The following is a 23,115-nucleotide window of genomic DNA, read 5'->3' as shown; positions in this document are numbered from 1 at the left end:
GAGAGGCGTTGCTCCATAGGCCCCACCACCTCATTAACCACCCTGTAAATTGAATCATCAACAGCGTCAAAGAAATCATCACCATAAGGTAGGTACTCCTGGACCTCCTCCTCATAATATTCGGCCTGACCAGCCATAGCGACAAAGGTAAGTACCCAAAGGGAAACTACAACTTAATGTGCCTGAGAACAACACAACTACAAGAACACACCCAACACACGCAGGTAAAAAATGTTAGGTGCAGGCCGGAGGCTGCAAGAATTAGGGTAGCCCCAAGGACCACAGATATGGCCGCACCACAACCCTCAACGCGCTCAAACCCTCAGGAGCAAAACCTGACCGGGTGTCTGTCCCCCAGCGCGTTTATAATAGTAGCGTTGGTGCCCAGAGCCGTTTATTCAGCCCGCTCAATGCGTGAGATTTAACAGGTGCTTACTGTGCTGACAAGCGCGTTCACCGCGGGTACAATCCTGCACTACGGACCCCCGCCGGGGCGTTCAGAAGGAATGCAGGCAATACAATCCGCTTCGTGGACGTCTCGGTGAGGCAGAGTACGGGGACAAGGCTTGGCGTTCGTTACTTTCGTGGCGCGCTCCTCATCTGAAGAGCCGTGACGCGAGAGCAACGAGACGGACGAGTCCCCCTAGCGGCCGCAGATGACGCTGCACCAGCAGGGAAGCCGGCCGCGTGAGGAGCGACAAGCGTTCCCGCGGCCGGCAAGGACTCTAAAAGGCAATCGACAAGATCAACACAAGCAGTACACTCCTGTAATACGATACTACAAAAACTTTAGAAAGCTATTAACCATTCATGTTTAAACATGACAAGAGAAGATAAAGAGAGCACTTAACTGGCTGCAAAGCAGCGAAGAAAGAGGAAGGGAGGAGAGGACAGAGGACTTTGTATTATGATTGATGGAAACAGTTGATGGACTACATTCCAGAATGTCTCCCTGGTTGTAGGGAGTTGTAGTTTTTTCTGTGGTTAATGTTCAATGATTACTGTGAAATCTCTCTGGCTGCTGTGTTTTTGATCAGAATAAAGCGAAGAGAGAATAAAGCATAATCCGAAGCCTCCAGTCCTGACATAGAATCTTTTGTGTGGTGTTTTTACTGTTTTACTGTTTGAAGTATTGCACAAATAATTTACACATGGCCTCTAAGTTAAGCCTAACTGTTCTGTGCCACCCTACCATGTGTTTGAGCACAGATTAATTTGCAGTTTGTTTATGCCTTACCCTGACTAGGATTTTGGTTGCTGCTTGACAAGGGCTCACACCCCAGTTACAGGCCTTGGGCACATGTAGTGCACTGTACTTGGTACTTATAAGTAAATTAAATATGCCAACTGGGTATAAGCCAATATTACCATGTTTTGAGTAGACAACACAAGTAAATTTTGCACTGGTTAGCTGTGGTATAGTGCGCATAGTCCTAATGCCAACAAAAACAGGAGGTCTTAAGGCAAAAAGTTAGGGATAAACCACGCCAAGGATGCCATCCAAGTCTAACAGTTACCATGGGACTTTCAGTGCTAATAGATTGGATAATATAAATAGCCAATATGTGTTCTTGCTAAGTAGCTACAGAAATGGTGTTATGTATACTTTCACTAGTAAATGAATGAGCAAAAAGGCTTGACCAATGAAGCTCAAAGAGCCTTAGGGTGGGCTTTCTTTTTGTCAATACAATCAGCATTAAACTACATATCATGCTTGATAGTTGCCACTGTGCGTGCAAGCGGAAGTAGCTGAACTTCCACTCTTTACAGAGAAATGTATACGTTTAAATGTTGCCAGTGAGTCTTCATTGTTTAAATTACAGTCATTGATGAATTTATAGTAAACCATTAATTGAGGAAGATTAATAGACCATGTATCGTTTTAACTACTTGCTGCTATCTGTAATCTCCCTCCTGATAATATTTAATTATGCTTTTAACTGCATGAAATGTCATGTTACTTTTATGGATGGAAAACCTCCCGATTAAAGTGTTAAACTGAAACTGAACTAATAGACCACTTAATTATTGCTTCTGAATTAATTGGCACATATTGTCCAATTGCACCCCTTGTACAAATGTCAAGGAAAAATCACCACTAGCTAGTACGTATAGGACCGTGGTCATTCAAGTAGTTATTTAGTACCTCAAAGTAATTTATTAACCCAAACAATGCTCCTGACATCAAAATATAATCTAAATCACTGTCGGTACCTTTGGTTGCAATTTGTGTTAGGCGACCTGGGCTTCTTTGGAAGGTGACCATTATGATCTAAATTGGAGAGAAACAGATTTTTTTCTCAGTACGTTTCTTGACAGGTTGCTTGGTACATTTTCTTTTAGCACTTACTTACTGAGTCACCTACAGCAGAAATCATTGTTGTTGTCTCCAAAGATGTTACAAATGAAAACCCCAGAAACAATCAAAGGTATGTCAGCATCTAAGAGACTAGATAACGAGTATTTCCATTTTATGCCTACAGCGTTTGATTTGGCGTTCACAAGAGCAAATAAGAGTTGTATACAATCCATTCAAGCTTTTCCTAATGTAAGGTGGGTCCCTGAAAATGATCCACTGGTTGGCTCTCAGGATAGGTCTCTGGTGAATTTCCTCACAAATGGCCATCTAATGACTTTAAAATGACTTATTTCACAGATTTTTATAGCGCATGTTCAATCAGTACAAATGTGCTTTACGATAATACGACACAGGGTCTTAAAAATAACAGTAAAGCATGTACTGTACAAATATACCGATTTCCATCAGTAGGAGTAGATTTAAAAGCTGAGGGGAGGAGTGGGTGTGGAGAGAGGAGTAAATATGAGAAAGGAGACTTGTAGGCGGAGCAAAGATGAGTACAGGGTAGCGGAAAGGGAGGAGAAAGCTACGGCAAAGAGAAGAAAAGAGAGAAGGAGATAGGAAGTGTTAGGGAGTAGTTAACGAGAAAAGGGTAACTTGACCAGAGGGTCAGACAGAAGAGTAGAAGGAATGGAATTGCTAGAGCTCAGGGAGTTATTTGGCCAAGTATAGCCTGAACATGTGAGTCTTTAGTAGTTGTCACACAGCCAGTAGAGTTGGGCTGCCCTATGTCCGTGGCTAAGGAGTTCCAGAAGGTAGAGGTTGCTCTTGAGAAGGAGTGATGAAGAGTGTGTGATGTTCTGAACAGTGGTACTTTCAAAAGCAGGTTTTCTTTGCTTCTCAGGTTTTTCAAACTGCTTGACATTTGAGGGTGGTATCTGGAGCATTGCAGGGTTATCTGACATAAGGCAGTGAGGAGCTGGCGGGATCACTCTCTCAGCACCTTTGGGTGCATGAAGTGGCAGTCCTCACAGATCTTGGAGTCGTACTCACGCTCCAAGCACCATAAGCACACCAAGTGGTGGTCTATCACAGACATCTCTCTGTGACAGGGGCCACATGGTTTAAAACCAGCCGGTTCCTCAGGTGATATCCTCACACCAGGAGAGAAGAACTCTCAAAAAGAGTGGACAAAAAGTCAGGAAAAGCCAGTGAAAAAATTAATGAGGGAAGCTCTGTCTGGATCAGCCCATCTGGCTCGGAAAGGAAAGAACTGACATCAGCGCGCCTATGTAGGTACCGTCCACCATAAGAAATTAAGTTAAATTAAATTATATCAACTTTTTAAATATGTGTGTGTGTATTCTCCTCCGGCCCACAGGAGAGTGCCATGTCCCTTGAATTCCCATTTCAGCACTTTAATTTGCAGTGATCCACAATTGCAACCTACTGCATTAATATTCATGAGCTAGGCCATATTGTGACCTGCTCCGAATGGGAAATCTATCTATTAGTACAAGGTCGATTGATAAAATTCTTTAATTCTTTATTAGTTGCCAATTGTAGCCATATTTTTATGCCCAATTGTTTGTAAATTTGGCTCACGTTAGCATTGCAAAAACATGTTCTCCTCAATATCATCTGCAAGGCGGTAACCTGAGCTAATTTGCATGCATGCAGAAAAAGTAGTATAGAAGCAGTATTATTTGCAGAGCTGACCTTCTCTACGTCCCACCTTGAATGCCTCAGGTTTATTGAACGTATTTTATGTTCTCCATAAAGAGTTATATTGTGTGGAAACTCTGTGTACGTAGTAATACTTTAAAAAATATATATATATATTCACATTTGCGTAGTAATAGTACATTTTTATACAGGTATATCACAATAATTAGAGTAATTCTCGCTTCCGTTCGACGAGGATACATTTTCACTTATCGTAGGTTATTAGTTGCTTCTCTTCTTATCTTCCAATTTTTATCACATAAATCGCATGTGTCACTGTCATGGAAAAGAAGGATTCAGTAATACTCAACTCCTTAATATAAAGGAAACCTGACCCTCAACACTTTAAGTATTACTGCATTCAGAAAAAGTAACTTGTCTGATTTTAGCCCCATGGTCGACTCGATGCCCAGTAAACTTCAGGCTTTATGAAGGCTTATGTTAGACTCGGTCATTAATGAATCTGTAGATAAGGCCTGCTAGTCTCCCCAGGTGCCAGGCTAGAAGATAATCACAGTAATAACTGCAACATTGTTCATTTTTTAGCCCTCTTTTCCATTCAGCCTAACCGCGAAAACTACTCCATTATGGAAATATCATATTGTCCCTCATAGCTAGAGAGAAAGAGAAAGGGCTTTCCACATGTGTTACTGAGAATACTATAATCACTATGGTGGGTCACTTCTGCTGAGTTCTGTAATTTCATTCTGTGTTAGTTCTGCTGAGTTTGGCTTTTTTGTCCATTCTGCAAGGGAACTATACAAGTTGGTTCACCTGCTCATATCTTCATTGTCCCTTTCATTCTTTTCCTTTCCTTTCTCCTCTGCAGGGACCTTTGGGTTATCATCATGGCAAGTTGGCATACCCACTGAGAAACCATATGATGTGCCTCGTGATTTACGAAGAATTGGGTCCAGTCAAACACTTCGAGTTCTGAACCAAGGGAGATATCCTCATTGGGAGTGAGTGTGATTTATTCTAAGAAGTAGTCTGAAAACTAAAGCATTGAAGGTGAAGGGAATACACTGCTTGGCCTAAAAGCATTAGTTCTCCCATATGCATTGTGGTAGATGCAGTTAAAGAATACAGTCACTTTAAAAAACAATTCGAAAAGTGTTAACTTTATGGGCGCTTGAAATGCTCCTCAATGTCTCTGAAGGTGAGTACCACTCCAGAGGGCAGGTACTTCCCACAGGATTATCAGCTTCAGGAAGAGCCAAACACTTAGGGGAAGGGACATACTGACATAACCACATCAGTTCTCCAATATGTATTAAGGTAGATGTGGTTCAATATTACAGTTACTTTAAATTATTCACAAGTAGTGGTGTGTTCCAAAAACACATTTCCAGCACTGGGTGTACCAGCTTATGGTGAAAACTTCAGTATATGTCAGTAAGCGTAAGTGACTTTAACAATGCCCTGCCTTTTTCTTGGCAATTCTGGGATATGGATTTAACACATTAATTGAAGTTATCATATATTGAATGAGGAAAAGCATCGCAATTTGGTGTTTCGATAACCATACCCTCATGTCATTCCTGAATTCTGGGTCATTTTTCTGGGTCAAATTCCCCCTTGTCTGACCTGGTGAGTTTGTCCCTGAAAGAAACTGCTGTAATACAGTATACTAAAGGACTGCATTAACTTTAATACCAATTTGGGCAGTGTCAGACAGCTTTTAGGGGACCACACAGTAAATAGGAGCTACAGTGCCTCAACCGCGGTGTTGTGCTGTGAGTCTATCTAGGCTAAGAGCAACCCTTTCTTCACTTGACCTTCAGGGTGGTGAGGGAGAGTAGGCAAAGTCTTCTCAGAGAGGTAGCGTGGGACACAAGAGCTCAGATCTCAACATTCAACCAGGACACAAGAGCTCAGATCTCAACATTCAACCAACAGACATGATAACATATTGTCGAGCCCAGTGTTAGTCTCTTTTTAAAAAAAAGTATTTGATGTCACAGCAAAATGAAATACTAGAAATATAAATCTGTTACATAGTTGTAATCTCACTTATTTTGTACAGTAAATCACTCTACTTTCTGGTACACCTTCCCCGTTCTAGGAGATCATTAATATTTACTGTCCCCTAGGATGATATAGGCATTAATCTGAAAGAAACACGTTAGTTAGATTCCTCACCTTAGAATATCCCCAGGCGTCAGACTGGATCCGGAAGATTTTTGTAGCAATACCCCTTGCGCGTCGCTAGGCGTCGTCTGTGTCTCTCCATCCGTCGTTGGCGTCGTGCGCCGGAATGACGTCGTCGGAGTACTTAGACGCCACCCTCGCACGCTGACGTCAATTCTTCTTTTTTCCGCGCCAGTAAGCGCCGATCCGGGAGAGCTACTCCTTTCGTCAATTTTTGACTAACTTTTTCGACTCTTTTGGTCACTTTCTCGACTCTGGTGCCGGTAGGATGCCTGGTTTCAAGGCCTGCGACGACTGTCACCGACTGATGTCGGTGACCGATCATCACCGCCGGTGCCTGTACTGCTTGGGCCTCGACCACGACGCAGAGTCGTGCTCCGATTGTATTGTCCAGACCTCGAAAGCTAGGCGGGAGCGGTCCCGCAAGCTTCTCGAGCTTCGCCACTCGGCTCCGCGCCGCTCTCGATCCCGGTCCAGGAGGAGGTCCAAGGATCGGTCGCGGAGCCGCACTCGACATCGTCGCTCGTCTGGCTCGAAGTCTTCGGTAAGTCGAAGCGCTCCAAGAAGTCCAAGAGGCGACACCGCTCTTCGGACTCCCCTCGCCGGTCGCGCGACTCGGTCGAGGGTCCGGGTGGTTCCACCCCCGCGGCTCCGCAGGAGCTGCAGGCGCCGCGCAAGTCCCCATACACGCCGGTCCCTGGGACTGACGCGACGCCGGCGGAGGTCAGTGCCTTCCTCTCGGCCATGAGGAGCCTGGCCCCGCCGTCGAGGCCCGCTGGGGCGCCTTCGGGCCCCGCGGACTCGACTGGGCGACCTTGCGTGCCGGCTGCTCCGGCCCCGGCGCCGTTGGAGGCTCTAGCCCCGACGCCGCAGGTCCCCGAGGGGCCCGAGCCTGGGCCCCCGTCGACGCCGGTCGACCTCGTCACGCCTCCTCCGCCGGCGTCGACACCGGTGCCACCTCCGACGCCGACTCCGGTCGACGTCAATCCCCGGTTCAGCCCCTGTCCGGTCCCGACGCCGATGCGGCGCCGCCCGACGCCGCATCCGGTGCCGCTAGAGACACATTATGTCTATCGACCGGCTCCGATCATTCCTCCTGTTTACCAGGAATCGGATGACGGAGGCGACTGGGAGGGGTCTGAGGACCCTATGGCCCTTCAAGGGCAACTTTCGCAGGACTGGGCAGATGAACTGGGAGAGGCCAGTGGTTTGGATACCTCACCAGACACTGGATTCATCTCTCCTCCGACTGTGGCTTCGGAGGAGGGTGCAGCTTTTTCTGTGGTGCTGCGCAAGGCGGCCGCGGCCCTCGGGCTTGAGCTGCCTGCCGTGGCTGTGAGGACTAACATCCTCACTGAGGTGCTTCAGTCTGCCGCATGCTCCACTGAGCCTCTGCTGCAATTCAATGAGGCCCTCACTGACGTTCTGCAGGGCACCTGGTCGAAGCCCTCCACAGTCCCTCCTGTGGATAGGAACGTTGCCAGGCGCCACCGCCCTGCTCCGGGCGACCCCAGTTTTCTGTCCCAACACCCCACCCCCGAGAGTCTGGTTATCCAGGCCTCTACCTCCCAATCCTCCTTCCCGTCCGCTCCTCCGGACCGGGATTCCAGGAGACTGGAACAGTTCGGTAAGAAGCTGTTCTCCTCGCTCAGTTTGGGCCTGTGGTCTTTAAACACCGCCTGTCTCTTGGACCGTTATTCCCACTCTCTGTGGGATACGGTGGAGGACGTGCTGCCACTGTGCCCAGAAGAGGCCCGGACGCGGCTTTCCTCGGCTCTGGCCGATGGGAGAGATGCAGCGCGCCATGCAATCCGATGTGGACTCGACACTACGGACTCGCTGGGTAGGGCGATTTCTACCACGGTGGCGCTTCGACGTCACGCCTGGCTGCGGTCCACGTCCTTTTCAGGCAATGTCCAGAGCACACTCATGGACATGCCTTTTGATGGCGCTCGCCTTTTTGGTGAGAAAGCGGACAGTGCGCTGGCTCGCTTCAAGGACTCCCGGGTTACAGCCACGTCCTTGGGCCTCTCGGCCCCGCGGCCACAAACTTCCGTTTTTCGCTCCTTTCGTGGCCAAGGCAGGGGCACCTCCTCACGTCCGCCTAGCCACCGGCCGCAGAACCAGCCTGCACACGGTCGCGGACGTGGTTTCCGCCGAGGCGGTACTGGAGGACGACGCGGTCAGTCCACATCCACCACGGCAGCATCCGCCTCAAAGCCTTCCTAGTCCATGCTTTCAGGCCCATTCCTCGCCAGTGGGAGGCCAAGTTCGCCATCACCTGCTCCACTGGCGTACCATTACTTCGGACAGGTGGGTGCTGCAAATCGTCCGAAGGGGCTACTCCCTCCCCTTCGAGACGACCCCTCCAGCCATGCCACCGCAGCACCACCGTATCTCGGAGGATCATTTGAATCTTCTGCAAAAGGAAGTTTCGGCCCTCTTAGCCAAAGAGGCCGTCGAGTGCGTTCCGAGCCCAGAAGTAGGTCGTGGTTGTTATTCCCACTACTTTCTGGTTCCCAAGAAGGGCAAAGGAGGCCTACGCCCTATCTTGGACCTCAGGAACGTCAATGCCTTCCTCCGGAAGGAACGGTTAAAATTGTTGACTTTGGCTCAGGTTCTAGCTGCCCTAGACCCTGGAGACTGGATGGTAGCGTTGGACTTGCAGGACGCATATTTCCATATCCCCGTCCTGCCGGCCCACCGGCGTTACCTGCGGTTCACGGTGGGTCAGGAGCACTTTCAGTTCACCGTGCTCCCCTTCGGCCTTACCAGTGCCCCTCGGGTGTTCACGAAAGTGATGGCGGTGGTCGCAGCTCATCTGCGCAGATATGGGGTTCCAGTCTTCCCCTATCTCGACGACTGGTTGTTGAAGGCGGGCTCGCCCCAGACAGTAGTCTCCCACCTCCAGACTACGGCGGATCTCATGCATTTGCTGGGGTTTTCCATCAATGTGCCGAAGTCATACCTGAGCCCCTCTCAGAAGCTCCTCTTCATCGGAGCGGTTCTCGATTCAGCGCAGTTCCGGTTTCATCCACCGGAACAGCGGGTCCGGGATATACAGGCCCTGATTCCCATCTTTCGGCCTCTATCCTGGGTTTCGGTCAGGCTAGTGTTGCGGCTTCTGGGCCTGATGGCCTCCTGCATCCTACTAGTGCATCACGCCAGGCGGCGCATGCGGGCTCTGCAGTGTGACCTGAAGTTTCAGTGGGCCCAGCATCACGGCAACCTGTCCGACCATGTCTTGATCTCGGAGGGCACTGCACAGCAGTTGCAGTGGTTGCTCACGGACCGCGATTGGGTCATGGGCAAGAGCCTATCCCTACCCCTACCGGAGCATGTCGTAGTGACGGATGCGTCCCTCCTGGGATGGGGTGGCCATATGGGAGAGGCGGAGATCAGAGGCCTCTGGTCTCCGGCGGAGTCTCGCCTCCACATCAACTTGTTGGAGCTGAGAGTGATTCGACTTGCACTGAAGGCCTTCCTTCCCTCTGTCCGGGGAAGTGTCGTGCAGGTGTTCACGGACAACACCACCGCCATGTGGTATTGTAACAAACAGGGCGGGGTGGGGTCGTGGACCCTTTGTCAGGAGATCTCTGTGCCTCTGGACATGGCTGGAACACCAGGGCATCACCCTGGTGGTTCAACATCTGGCGGGCTCTCTGAACGCCAGAGCAGACGAACTCAGCCGCCGGCGCATGATGGATCACGAATGGCGTCTGAACGCCGAGGTGGCGCAAGGTCTCTTTCAGCGGTGGGGAGAGCCTTGGTTAGATCTATTCGCCACCGACGAGAACGCGCAATGTCAGCAGTTCTGCGCGTTGGAATTTCCAAGGCGGCACTCGCTCGGCGACGCTTTTCGTCACGAGTGGAGTTGAGGTCTGTTGTACGCCTTTCCGCCTATACCACTTCTGCCCAGAGTGCTGAAGAAGATCAGGCGCGACCGGGCCCAAGTCATCTTGGTGGCTCCGGATTGGGCACGAAGGTACTGGTATCCCGAGCTATGTTGACCGATCCTCCGATACGTCTGCCCCTTCGGGAGGATCTTCTGTCGCAGCAGCAGGGGATGGTCCTCCACCCGAACCTGTCCAGCCTCCACCTCCATGCGTGGAGATTGAGCGGCGGCAGTTGATGCCATTTGACTTGCCTCCTGAAGTCTGTGATGTCATTCTGGCAGCCAGGCGTCCCTCCACAAAGACGGTATACGCCTGCCGGTGGAACAAGTTTGTGGCATGGTGCACAGCAAGGGCTGTGGATCCCCTTTCCGCCCCTCTTTCTGAGGTTCTCCTCTTTCTTCTTTCTTTGGCCCGGCAGGGCTCTGCCCTGGGCACCTTGAAAGGTTATCTTGCTGCCATCTCTGCCTTCTTACGGCTTCCTGATCAGCCGTCTCTTTTCAAGTCCCCTGTAGTGTCACGCTTTCTTAAAGGCATTACTCACACGTTCCCTCCTGTCCCTTTCGTAATGCCTCAGTGGGACTTGAATCTTGTCTTAACATTCCTGATGTGCGCTCCCTTTGAGCCTCTTCACAATTGTCATCTTCGTCTTCTAACTCTTGTAGCATCTGCTTTCTATGTTCACCCCCACTTTTTGCTTTTGCTTTGCTGGTTTTCGACTTAGATGTGGCTGTGGGCCTGCTAATCAGACCCACAGCCCTGCTGTTCTCTCTCTAAATTAATACTATGTACTTTAGGTGCATAACCCATTTGGATAGGATCACCTTATTGGCACCTGTACAGTGTACCTTAGGTACCCAGGGCATAGGTGTATCCTAGGTCTACCAGGGGCTGCAGCATGTATTATGCCACCCCTGGCCTGGCCTTCCATTATGACACAACTGGCTGATCACTCAGCTGGGGCAAGGTCGTGTAATCACCCCTTGCTTAGGTGTAGTATTCCTATACCTATCTTATATATAGACACATGTGTACCTATCAGCCACTCCTATGGCAGGCCTTAACAATCCTGGAGGCAGAGTGCTTGGTAACATGTGAGATGGTGCTCTAGCATGAGCTGAGCCTGTCTGCAGCTTTCGGAACCAAGTCCTTATAGCTGTTCCATGATATAGCCTACCATATACTCTTAAAGTGCCTTATAATCTTAAACGGTTATGGTAACTATGGTTTGGCTTTATCAAAATATGTTGTGTAAGGTGTCTAACGGAATAATACCCCCATCCCATTTCTGGGGATGAGGATATTATCCCTCCCTTCTAGAGGGAGAAGACATGTTGAAACCTACTTACCTGGTTAAAGTTAACCAGAGCCCCAGCATCACAAAATGGATGCTGCTGCCACGACACAAGTCTGACCTCCTGCTGCTGGGAGTGATCCCAGCATGGGAGACTTGGACAATAGGTTTCCTGCCTTGGGAGGTGCGAGCACCACCCCAGACAGGCCTTAGTGTATTGGGGCAGGGAGGGATGAAAGAAACGAGACACTGCCTGGGGCACACAAGGTGTCCCATGCATAGTCCAGTTCAAACCGGTGCTGGGGCACACCAGCCCCAGTCCTGGCGCGAAACTGGACAAAGGGAAGGGGGTGTAACCACCCCCCTCCCAGGTCCCACCCATAAGGCGTGACCTAGCAGGCAACCCAGCCCCCCAGATTAGTATAAGAGTGGTAGCTGGGCCCCAGGAGATTAGATTATCCTGAACCTGCAACTTGAACAGAAACTCTGGACCTTCGACATTCGACGAAAGAAGAAGACTGAAGAATCTCCCTTGTGGCCAAGGAGTGGCTACCCTGTGCAAACAGGCACCATCAAGAGACTTACCCTTTGCTTTGCTGAAGTTCTACGAGGGACCGACTGCAGAGCCCGACCAGAGCCTTGACTTCCAGACTTCTCCGACCCTGATCCACATCCACAGCCGAGCTGAGTGGCGAGTATCTTCCAGCGCAGCTTCTGAGGTACCCTCGAGGTTGTGCACCGGGGATTGAGAAGCCCCAACCCCAAGCACCATCTGCAACGAAGATCAGCCCCCCACACGCCACGAGTCCTGCGTGGGGCCCTTCTGCATTTTCCTGCTTGCCGCGTCTGTCCGGTTGCTTGCCCGTTGGCTAGCGGCCTTTGCGACGACACACCTTTGAATCTTCACTGCTGGTTTGGCTCCTCCAGACTGGCTCCTCCAGACTGGCTCCCGCTCCTCTGCAAAAGAGAAGCACCCCAGACCTTCCTGGTCTGCACCAGAAGCAAGTCCTCCATTCTTCGTGGGTTCCGCTTGCCAAGGCTTGGTGAGTCCTAGTTCGACTTCGACGCCGCCGACAGCAAGAGCCTTCGTGGGACAGCTCGCCTCCTGGTCGTCCTCGACGTCTCCTGGTACCTGTGGCTGCTGCGACAAGCTTCACCTCTTCACCTGAAATCTTCACGACCTCGCCTGGTTGCTTCCTGGTTCCACGTGGTCACTGGCTAGTGACCTTGACTCCGTCCCTTCTGCTTGCAGGTACCCTTCCTTCTTGATCCCGGTCTTGGGATCCACCGGACACTCTGCACTGACTGCCTGTCAGCAACTTTCCTTCAGGCATCCATAGAAGTCCACGACGAAACCCGACGCAAGTTCACACCTATGCACACGCAGCCCGTGGGCTAGGTAACTTGGGTACTTCGGTGCTCACAAGGGTAGTGACTATCCTAGGGTCTAGTTTCCGAGTCTCGACTTTCTAGCTACTCCAGAAGTGTCCTAAAACTGATTATTTCTAACTGCTAGTAATTCTATCGACTTTTACGCATTACGCGTGAGTGTTTACACTCTGCACCTGAATCCCGTGGGCCTCCCACTTCCTAACTGTTGGTAGTGTAGTGTAGCCCCAGCGATTCCCTAGGCCTAGGCCTATTCTATTTCCGTGACAGTGGTCCTTATACCACTTCTATAGTATATGGTTTGCGTGGCCCCTAGGGCCTAGCTGTATTACTTACCTGTGTGACTTAATGTATGCTTAAATAAGACTGTGTTGTACTTACCTCGAATCTCATAAAGAGTGCTGAGGGTTTGACTAGAATAAATACACTTTATTTTATATATATATATCTGTTGTGGTGTCCTTTCATTTGGTATTCAAGGGATTATATATGGTATCACAGCTGGCTTCACATGCCATTCAGAGTTTAGCCTAAGACTGCTCTTGTCCATGCTGCCACTAGGATAGCTGGTCTATAAGGTTGACTTTACAACCAATCACCATAAGGGTTATTTGGACTGATATAAGGTGTACACTAGAACTAGTGACATCATACATCAGGCCAACTTCTCACATTGGTGAGCAGCGGTTGGGATCTGAGCTTGCTGTTGTAATACCATTGTAATCTTGAGATACTAAATTGAAAGATCACACAGCTATTGTTTAGGTACATATAACATAGATTATAATACTTAAGTCCTACTGGACTTCGTGGTTGTAGGTTGAAGGGAGTAACACACCCTGACTACAACTACTAGAGAGGTTTAGTAGAAATAACTAGTGTAGGTAGGTGCACACACCACACCCTCACCAGATCATGTCTCTGGGAGGAGATCAAGGAGATTCTCTCTCAGGAGGGGCAGGTCTGAGAAAGATCCCCTCTAGATATGATACCCTAACTTTTCAGGAGATGAGACAATTGTGTACCTCCAGAAAGTTAAAACAGGGTGCAAACCCTACCCGCCTTCAGCTAGTACAGATCCTAGAGGAATATGATGCTCTTAGGGCCTCACAGGCTGGAACCCTAGATACAGGGGAGGGTTTACCAGCTACAGATGAGTCAGATGGGACTTCAGATGAGGTGGTAGACAGCCAGGGCCAAGTAGGAAGACTTAGCCAGGCTAACCTACGCTTACATGGGAGTCTGCATGGGCTTCCCCCATACAGACCCCCAAGTGGGCTTAACCAGAGAAGCAGGAGGGACAGATCCCCTTCAAGGGACTCCATCCACTCCCATGTCTCTAGCATCTCTAATGCCTCTTCTCACAGGGGAATGACTTCCCCCGAGAGAAAGGAGCATGAAGCCAGAATGAGGGAAGCTAATCTAAGGATTGAGAGGGAAGAACTTGCCCTTGCCAAGGAGAAGCTTGCTCTGGCTAGAGAGCAAAAGTTAAGTGGGTTAGAACCCACTGGTGGCAGCAATATCCCTAAGGATAGAGACAGGCACTATGATAATAGAAACCTGAGCAAGATTGTCCCTCCCTACAAGTGTGGGGATGACATCCACAAATGGATAACTGCTTTGGAGAGGGCTTGCAAAGTACAGCAGGTACCCCAAAGTCAGTGGGCAGCTATCTTGTGGCTCTCCTTCTCTGAGAAAGGTAGAGACAAGCTCCTCACAGTTAGTGATGAGGATGCAGACAATTACACTGTCCTGAAGAGTGCTCTAATTGATGGGTTTGGCCTAACCACTGAACAATACAGGTTGTTGTTCAGGGATACCCAGAAGACACAGACTCAGGACTGGACTGACTTTGTAGATTGTGCCACTAAGGCTCTGGAAGGCTGGCTAGTGGGAAGTAAGGTTAAGGACTATACAGGATTGTATAATTTGATCATGAGAGAACAAATCCTTAACAACTGTCAAAACCAGCTATTGCATCAACACCTGATTGATTCTGATCTGACTTCTCCCCAAGAATTGGGAAAGAAAGCAGATAGATGGGTCAGGACTAGAGTTAAGCAGAAAAAACAGAACCAGGGCGGTGATCAGAAAAAGGCAGACCAGAAGGGTAATGATCAGAAACAAAAAGACCAGAAGTCTTCACCAGGCCCCCAAAAGGCTCAGGGGGAGGGTGGTCCCAAAAAGGATAAAAAGAAAGATGGCCAAAAGAAACCGTGGTGCAACTATTGTAAGTCCAACTCACATTGGTTTAGTGAGTGCACCAAAAAGGATAAGCCCCCTGCCACCAATGCCCCTAAGGCAACTGTACCCCCTAGTTCAGCTGTAAGTGGTGGTTTCCAGCAAAAGGGTGTAATAGGTTAACCCTGGGAACTGAGGAGGATTCTGGCCTAGTCAGAATACCTACTCAGGCTGTTCCGATCTGTGATGGGGACCTAGCTTTGTCCTCTACTGTAGGCCCCAGTAACCTGGGCAAGTACAGACAGACTCCTTTTATCAACCAAAGAATGGCTCAGGCCTACAGGGACACTGGGGCTAGTGTCACAATGGTGACACCTGCCTTTGTGGACCCTGGACAGATCATACTAGGTGAGAACTACCTAGTGACCAACGCTAGCAATGCCACTACCTCCCATAGTGTGGCAATTGTTAACTTCTCCTGGGGAGGGGTAACTGGCCTCAAGAAAGTTGTTGTTAGTTCAGACCTTCCTGTAGAGTGTTTACTGGGCAATGATCTTGAAACTTCAGTTTGGTCTGAAGTGGAGTATAGGACCCATGCAGAAATGCTAGGGATAGATGCACATGTCCTTGCTGTGACCAGGTCACAGGCCAAAAAGTGCACCACTGAACAAGTGCTGGATCCTGGAACTATGGACCAGTCACAAACCAAGAGAAAGAGCAGTAGGGTAAAGGCTGTGCCTTCCCCCTGCCTCAGGCACTAGATCAGCCCTCACAGGAGGATGATTCTGAGAGCCCTGAAGGAACTGTCCTAGAAAAACTTGAACCTGATCAGGTTGAGTTACTTGGGACAGGGGGACCTTCAAGGGCAGATCTGAGGCAGGCACAATTAGACTGCCCCTCTCTTGAACCCCTCAGACAGCAGGCTGCCGCTGAGGCTGCAGGGAATGCTCAAGGTACTCATAGAGTGTATTGGGATGAAGGGCTACTGTATTCAGAGGCTAGAGACCCCACGCCTGGTGCATCCAGGAGGCTGGTCATACCACTGAAGTTCAGAGGCTTCCTTCTTACCTTGGCCCATGATATTCCCCTTGCAGGACACTTAGGCCAGAACAAGACTTGGGACAGGCTTGTCCCTCACTTTCACTGGCCTCATATGTCAGAAGATACCAAATAGTTTTGTCGCTCCTGTGTCACCTGCCAAGCCAGTGGCAAATCAGGTGGCACTACAAAGGCCCCCCTCATACCACTACCTGTGGTGGGGGTTCCCTTTGAAAGAGTGGGCATAGATATTGTAGGACCAATGGACCCACAAACAGCATCTGGGCACAGATTCATACTGGTGATAGTGGACCATGCCACCAGGTACCCTGAAGCTATTCCCCTGAGGACCACAACAGCTCCTGTTGTGGCAAGGACCCTGCTTGGAGTATTCTCCAGAGTGGGCTTTCCAAAGGAGGTCATTTCTGACAGAGGTGCCAACTTCATGTCAGGATATTTGACTGCAATGTGGAAGGAGTGTGGTGTGAACTACAAGTTCACCACACCCTATCACCCACAGTGCAATGGGCTTGTTGAGAGATTCAACAAGACCCTAAAGGGAATGATAAAAGGTTTACCAGACAAGCTTAGGCGAAGATGGGACATCCTTCTACCCTGCCTTCTGTTTGCTTACAGAGAGGTCCCACAAAAGGGTGTTGGCTACAGCCCTTTTGAGCTTTTTTTTGGGCATCCTGTAAGAGGACCCCTATGTTTAGTAAGGGAAGGATGGGAGAGACCTCTCAGACAACCCAAACTTGATATAGTGGATTATGTACTTGGTCTCCGCTCCAGGATGGAAGAGTATATGAAGAAGGCTTCTAAAAACCTTGAGGCAAGCCAAGAACTCCAAAAAGCTTGGCACGACCAAAAGGCTGTGCCGTCTGTTTACCAGCCAGGGCAGAAAGTGTGGGTGTTGGAGCCAGTGGCCCCAGCAGCACTCCAAGACAAAAGGTCTGGACCCCACACTATTGTTGAGAAAAAGGGAGAAGTCACCTACTTGGTGGACCTTGGGACTCCCAGAAGCCCCCACAGGGTGCTTCATGTCAACAGATTGAAGGCATATGTTGACAGGGCAGACATGGGCTTACTCATGGCTACAGATGAGGGGCAGGAGGAAGAGAGTGACCCTCTCCCAGACCTGTTGACTCAGAACCCTGATGATGGCTCAGTTGATGGTGTGGTCTTTTCTGACAGCCTCACTGTCCATCAGCAACAGGACTGCAGACAGGTTCTGCAATCCTACAGACATATGTTCTCTCTGACCCCAAGTCAGACAAACTGGTACACCCATGAGGTGGACACTGGTGACAGTCTGCCTCTGAAGAGTAAAATCTACAGGCAACCTGACCATGTCAGGGACTGCATAAAAGTTGAGGTACAAACAAAGTTGGAGCTGGGAGTCATTGAACCTTCAGAGAGCCCTTGGGCTAGTCCTGTAGTTCTTGTGCCAAAACATCACACCCAAGATGGTAAGAGAGAGATGAGGTTTTGCGTGGACTCCAGAGGCCTCAATGCTGTCACTAGGACAGATGCCCACCCAATACCTAGGGCAGATGAGCTCATTGACAGACTGGCAGCTGCTAAGTTTTTGAGCACATTTGACCTGACAGCAGGCTACTGGCAAATCAGACTAGCTGAGAATGCAAAGGCCAAAACTGCTTTCTCGACCCCAGGAGGACATTATCAATTTGTGGTAATGCCCTTTGGTTTGAAGAATGCACCTGCCACTTTCCAAAGGTTGGTGAATCAAGTCCTTACTGGGTTGGATGACTACTGTGCAGCTTATCTTGACGATATTGCTGTCTTTAGCTGCACCTGGGAGGATCACCTGGTCCACGTGAGGAATTTTTTAGAGGCCCTGCAAAAGGCAGGCCTCACTATCAAGGCCACTAAGTGCCAGATAGGGCAGAGCAAGGTTGTATACCTGGGCCACCTAGTCGGTGGGGGTCAGGTTCAACCACTGGAGAGCAAGATCCAGACCATAAAGGACTGGACTCCTCCAACTACCCAGACTCAGGTCAGAGCTTTCTTGGGCCTGACTGGGTACTACAGAAAGTTTGTTAAGAACTATGGGTCCATTGTGACACCACTTAATGACTTGACCTCCAAGAAAATGCCAAAGAAAGTTCAGTGGACAGTAAGCTGTCAAAAAGCATTTGATGACCTGAAGCAGGCCATGTGCAGTGCACCTATTCTGAAAAGTCCAGACTACTCCAAAGAGTCCAGACAGATGCTTCTGAGTTGGGTGTGGGAGCTGTTCTTTCACAACTTAATATAGATGGTCAAGACCAGCCCATTGCTTTTTTTATAAGTAGAAGGCTGACCCCTAGAGAGAAACGTTGGTCAGCTATTGAGAGGGAGGCCTTTGCTGTGGTTTGGGCCCTGAAGAAGCTGAGGCCATACTTGTTTGGCACTCACTTCAAGATTCAGACAGACCATAAGCCCCTCTTGTGGCTAAATCAGATGGAGGGTGAAAATCCCAAACTTCTTAGGTGGTCCATTTCCCTACAGGGGATGGACTTCACAGTGGAACAAAGACCTGGGACTGACCATGCCAATGCAGATGGACTCTCCCGATATTTCCACTTAGAACATGAAAAATCAACTGGTCAAGGTTAGTTTAATGTCCCTATGTTTGGGGGGGGGGGTTGTGTAGGAGAATAGGGTCTGCTTTCTATGTTCACCCCCACTTTTTGCTTTTGCTTTACTGGTTTTCGACTTAGATGTGGCTGTGGGCCTGCTAATCAGACCCAGAGCCCTGCTGTTCTCTCTCTAAATTAATACTATGTACTTTAGGTGCATAACCCATTTGGATAGGATCACCTTATTGGCCCCTGTACAGTGCACCTTAGGTACTCAGGGCATAGGTGTATCCTAGGCCTACCAGGGGCTGCAGCATGTATTATGCCACCCCTGGCCTGGCCTTCCATTATGACACAACTGGCTGATCACTCAGCTGGGGCAAGGTCGTGTCATCACCCCTTGCTTAGGTGTAGTATTCCTATACCTATCTTATATATAGACACATGTGTACCTATCAGCCCCTCCTATGGCAGGCCTTAACAATCCTGGAGGCAGAGTGCTTGGTAACATGTGAGATGGTGCTCTAGCATGAGCTGAGCCTGTCTGCAGCTTTCGGAACCAAGTCCTTATAGCTGTTCTATGATATAGCCTACCATATACTCTTAAAGTGCCTTATAATCTTAAACGGTTGTGGTAACTATGGTTTGGTTTTATCAAAACATGTCGTGTAAGGTGTCTAACACTTTGGAATAATACCCCCATCCCATTTCTGGGGATGAGGATATTATCCCTCCCTTCTAGAGGGAGAAGACATGTTGAAACCTACTTACCCGGTTAAAGTTAACCAGAGCCCCAGCATCACAAAATGGATGCTGCTGCCACAACACAAGTCTGACCTCCTGCTGCTGGGAGTGATCCCGGCATGGGAGGCTTGGACAATAGGTTTCCTGCCTTGGGAGGTGCGAGCACCACCCCAGACAGGCCTTAGTGTATTGGGGCAGGGAGGGATGAAAGAAACGAGACACTGCCTGGGGCACACAAGGTGTCCCATGCATAGTCCAGTTCAAACCGGTGCTGGGGCACAACAGCTCCTGTCCTGGCGCGAAACTGGACAAAGGGAAGGGGGTGTAACCACCCCCCTCCCAGGTCCCACCCATAAGGCGTGACCAAGCAGGCAACCCAGCCCCCCAGATTAGTATAAGAGTGGTAGCTGGGCCCCAGGAGATTAGATTATCCTGAACCTGCAACTTGAACAGAAACTCTGGACCTTCGACATTCGACGAAAGAAGAAGACTGAAGAATCTCCCTTGTGGCCAAGGAGTGGCTACCCTGTGCAAACAGGCACCATCAAGAGACTTACCCTTTGCTTTGCTGAAGTTCTACGAGGGACCGACTGCAGAGCCCGACCAGAACCTTGACTTCCAGACTTCTCCGACCCTGATTCACATCCACAGCCGAGCTGAGATCCGTGAAGGCGACGAGAGACGTGGGACCGGCTACCTGGGAAAAGTGGTGAGTATCTTCCAGCGCAGCTTCTGAGGTACTCTCGAGGTTGTGCACCGGGGATTGAGAAGCCCCAACCCCAAGCACCATCTGCACCGAAGATCAGCCCCCCACACTCCACGAGTCCTGCGTGGGGCCCTTCTGCATTTTCCTGCTTGCCGCGTCTATCCGGTTGCTTGCCCGTTGGCTAGCGGCCTTTGCGACGACACACCTTTGAATCTTCACTGCTGGTTTGGCTCCTCCAGACTGGCTCCCGCTCCTCTGCAAAAGAGAAGCACCCCAGACCTTCCTGGTCTGCACCAGAAGCAAGTCCTCCATTCTTCGTGGCTTCAGCTTGCCAAGGCTTGGTGAGTCCTAGTTCGACTTCGACGCCGCCGACATCAAGAGCTTTCGTGGGACAGCTCGCCTCCTGGTCCTGGTCGTCCTCGACATCTCCTGGTACCCGTGGCTGCTGCGACAAGCTTCACCTCTTCACCTGCAATCTTCACGACTTCGCCTGGTTCCTTCCTGGTTCCACGTGGTCACTGGCTAGTGACCTTGACTCTGTCCCTTCTGCTTGCAGGTACCCTTCCTTCTTGATCCCGGTCTTGGGATCCACCGGACACTCTGCACTGACTGCCTGTCAGCAACTTTCCTTCAGGCATCCATAGAAGTCCACGACGAAACCCGACGCAAGTTCACACCTATGCACCCGCAGCCCGTGGGCTAGGTAACTTGGGTACTTCGGTGCTCACAAGGGTAGTGACTATCCTAGGGTCTAGTTTCCGAGTCTCGACTTTCTAGCTACTCCAGAAGTGTCCTAAAACTGATTATTTCTAACTGCTAGTAATTCTATCGACTTTTACGCATTACGCGTGAGTGTTTACACTCTGCACCTGAATCCCGTGGGCCTCCCACTTCCTAACTGTTGGTAGTGTAGTGTAGCCCCAGCGATTCCCTAGGCCTAGGCCTATTCTATTTCCGTGACAGTGGTCCTTATACCACTCTTTAGTATATGGTTTGCGTGGCCCCTAGGGCCTAACTGTATTACTTACCTGTGTGACTTAATGTATGCTTAAATAAGACTGTGTTGTACTTACCTCGAATCTCATAAAGAGTGCTGAGGGTTTGACTAGAATAAATACACTTTATTTTATATATATATCTGTTGTGGTGTCCTTTCATTTGGTATTCAAGGGATTATATATGGTATCACAGCTGGCTTCACATGCCATTCAGAGTTTAGCCTAAGACTGCTCTTGTCCATGCTACCACTAGGATAGCTGGTCTATAAGGTTGACTTTACAACCAATCACCATAAGGGTTGTTTGGACTGATATAAGGTGTACACTAGAACTAGTGACATCATACATCAGGCCAACTTCTCACAACTCTTAAGACTGCTTTCCTGGTAGCCATCACCTCGGCTAAACGGGTGAGTGAGCTCCAGGCTCTATCGTCAAAGCCTCCTTTTCTATCTGTTCATCCGGACAAGGTTGTCCTTCGGCCTCGTCCTTCCTTTCTTCCGAAAGTGGTGACCCCCTTTCATCTTGGGCAATCTGTCACCTTGCCCACCTTCTTTCCGTCTCCGCATCCTTCCAAAGAGGAAGAGCGGCTCCACCGTCTGGACCCAAAACGTTCGCTCTCCTTTTATTTGGACCGCACAAAACAGTTCCGAGTGGACGACCAGCTTTTCGTTGGCTATGTGGGTGCAAAGAAGGGAAAAGCTGTGCACAAACGGACCATCTCCCGGTGGGTCGTTTTGTGTATAAAAATATGTTATTCCTTGGCAAAAAAGGACCCTCCTGTTGGGCTGCGAGCCCATTCTACTCGGGCCACGGCGGCTACTACTGCTTTGGGACGGGGAGTCCCTTTGCAGGACATCTGTCAGGCGGCGACGTGGGCTTCGCTGCACACGTTTGCCAGGCATTATTGCCTAGACAGCCAAGTCCGGAGGGATGGCTTCTTTAACCGTTCTGTCCTCCAGGACTTTCAGGTGTGATCTTGGTTCGCAGACCCACCACCGGGGTTGGTATTGCTTGGGTATCAATTCTAAGGTGAGGAATCTAACTAACGTGTTTCTTTCAGATGAACAAGTTACTTACCTTCGATAACGATGTATCTGTAAGAAACATTAGTTAGTTAGATTCCTCACCGACCCACCCATCCTCCCCGTTCTGCGAACTGACATCTAGGGTTAAGGCTATCCCTTTCAGGGCCCTAGATTTTTTGGCACCAGTGTCGGTCTCTTGCATGGCTCTGCGTTCCTGGCGCGGAAAGCTATGTACAAGAACTGACGTCAGCGTGCGAGGGCGGCGTCTAAGTACTCCGACGACGTCATTCCGGCGCACGAAGCCAATGACGGACGCGGAGCCGCAGACGACGCCTAGCGACGCGCAAGGGGTATTGCTACAAAAATCTTCCGGATCCAGTCTGACGCCTGGGGATATTCTAAGGTGAGGAATCTAACTAACGAATGTTTCTTATAGATACTTCGTTACCGAAGGTAAGTAACTTGTTCATTAGGCACCTGTGCAGATAATTTGTTTAGTCCCACTGGTTACTGACACAATCCATTCAACAGTTCTCACCTCAGAGGTTGAGCAAATGTCTCAAGAACTCACAGCAGATTCCTCTGTACGGTTTTAGTCCTTTCTCATTCTCTATCTAAGCCAACTTTATCTGCTCAATGGTTGTGGCAGATCTAGTGGTGCATCTGGCACATCTCAAATTACCGCTCCTCACTGTGCAGCTTCTAACTGGGAGGGGAATAGTGGTGACTTTCTTTTAGAACAGGAATCGCTAGATGGAGTCACTGCACAAGGTCCTGTGCAGCGGCACTTAGTTCTCCAGTATTGGATCTTTCATAGATTCACATGCTTGAATCATCCCAGTAGTCGTAGTGGGAGTCCCACGGCATACATATAAAAGCAGTAGATACAATTACCATAGGTTACGATTCAAGGAAGAGTCAGTGCAATAGCCTATCCATTTCATTTTATAAAAGGAACCAAACTTGAGTAGCAGCCAATCAGGCGACAGCACCCTTCTAGAACAATCCCAAGAGAGGCTAGGTTCCTCAGATTTTCTACTGCACGACGTGTGAAAGGGAGTCTCCCTGAGCTCTGCTTAGTTTTCTC

The 23,115-nt window shown here is 49.6% G+C and overlaps 1 protein-coding gene across 1 annotated transcript in view; it reads left to right on the top strand.

The window, feature by feature from the left end:
- The window catches only part of EFCAB8 (EF-hand calcium binding domain 8), a 3,172,177-nt gene that overhangs the window by 2,822,861 nt on the left and 326,201 nt on the right, over nt 1-23,115 (top strand). The window contains exon 23 of the mRNA XM_085615170.1: nt 4,854-4,986. Coding sequence (XP_085471296.1) covers nt 4,854-4,986 — 133 coding nt within the window. The remainder of the gene's footprint in view (nt 1-4,853; nt 4,987-23,115) is intronic.

This window comes from Triturus cristatus, chromosome 7 (genome assembly GCF_964204655.1).
Source record: "Triturus cristatus chromosome 7, aTriCri1.1, whole genome shotgun sequence".
NCBI classification, from domain to species: domain Eukaryota; kingdom Metazoa; phylum Chordata; class Amphibia; order Caudata; family Salamandridae; genus Triturus; species Triturus cristatus.
This window is presented reverse-complemented; position numbering and strand designations above follow the sequence as displayed.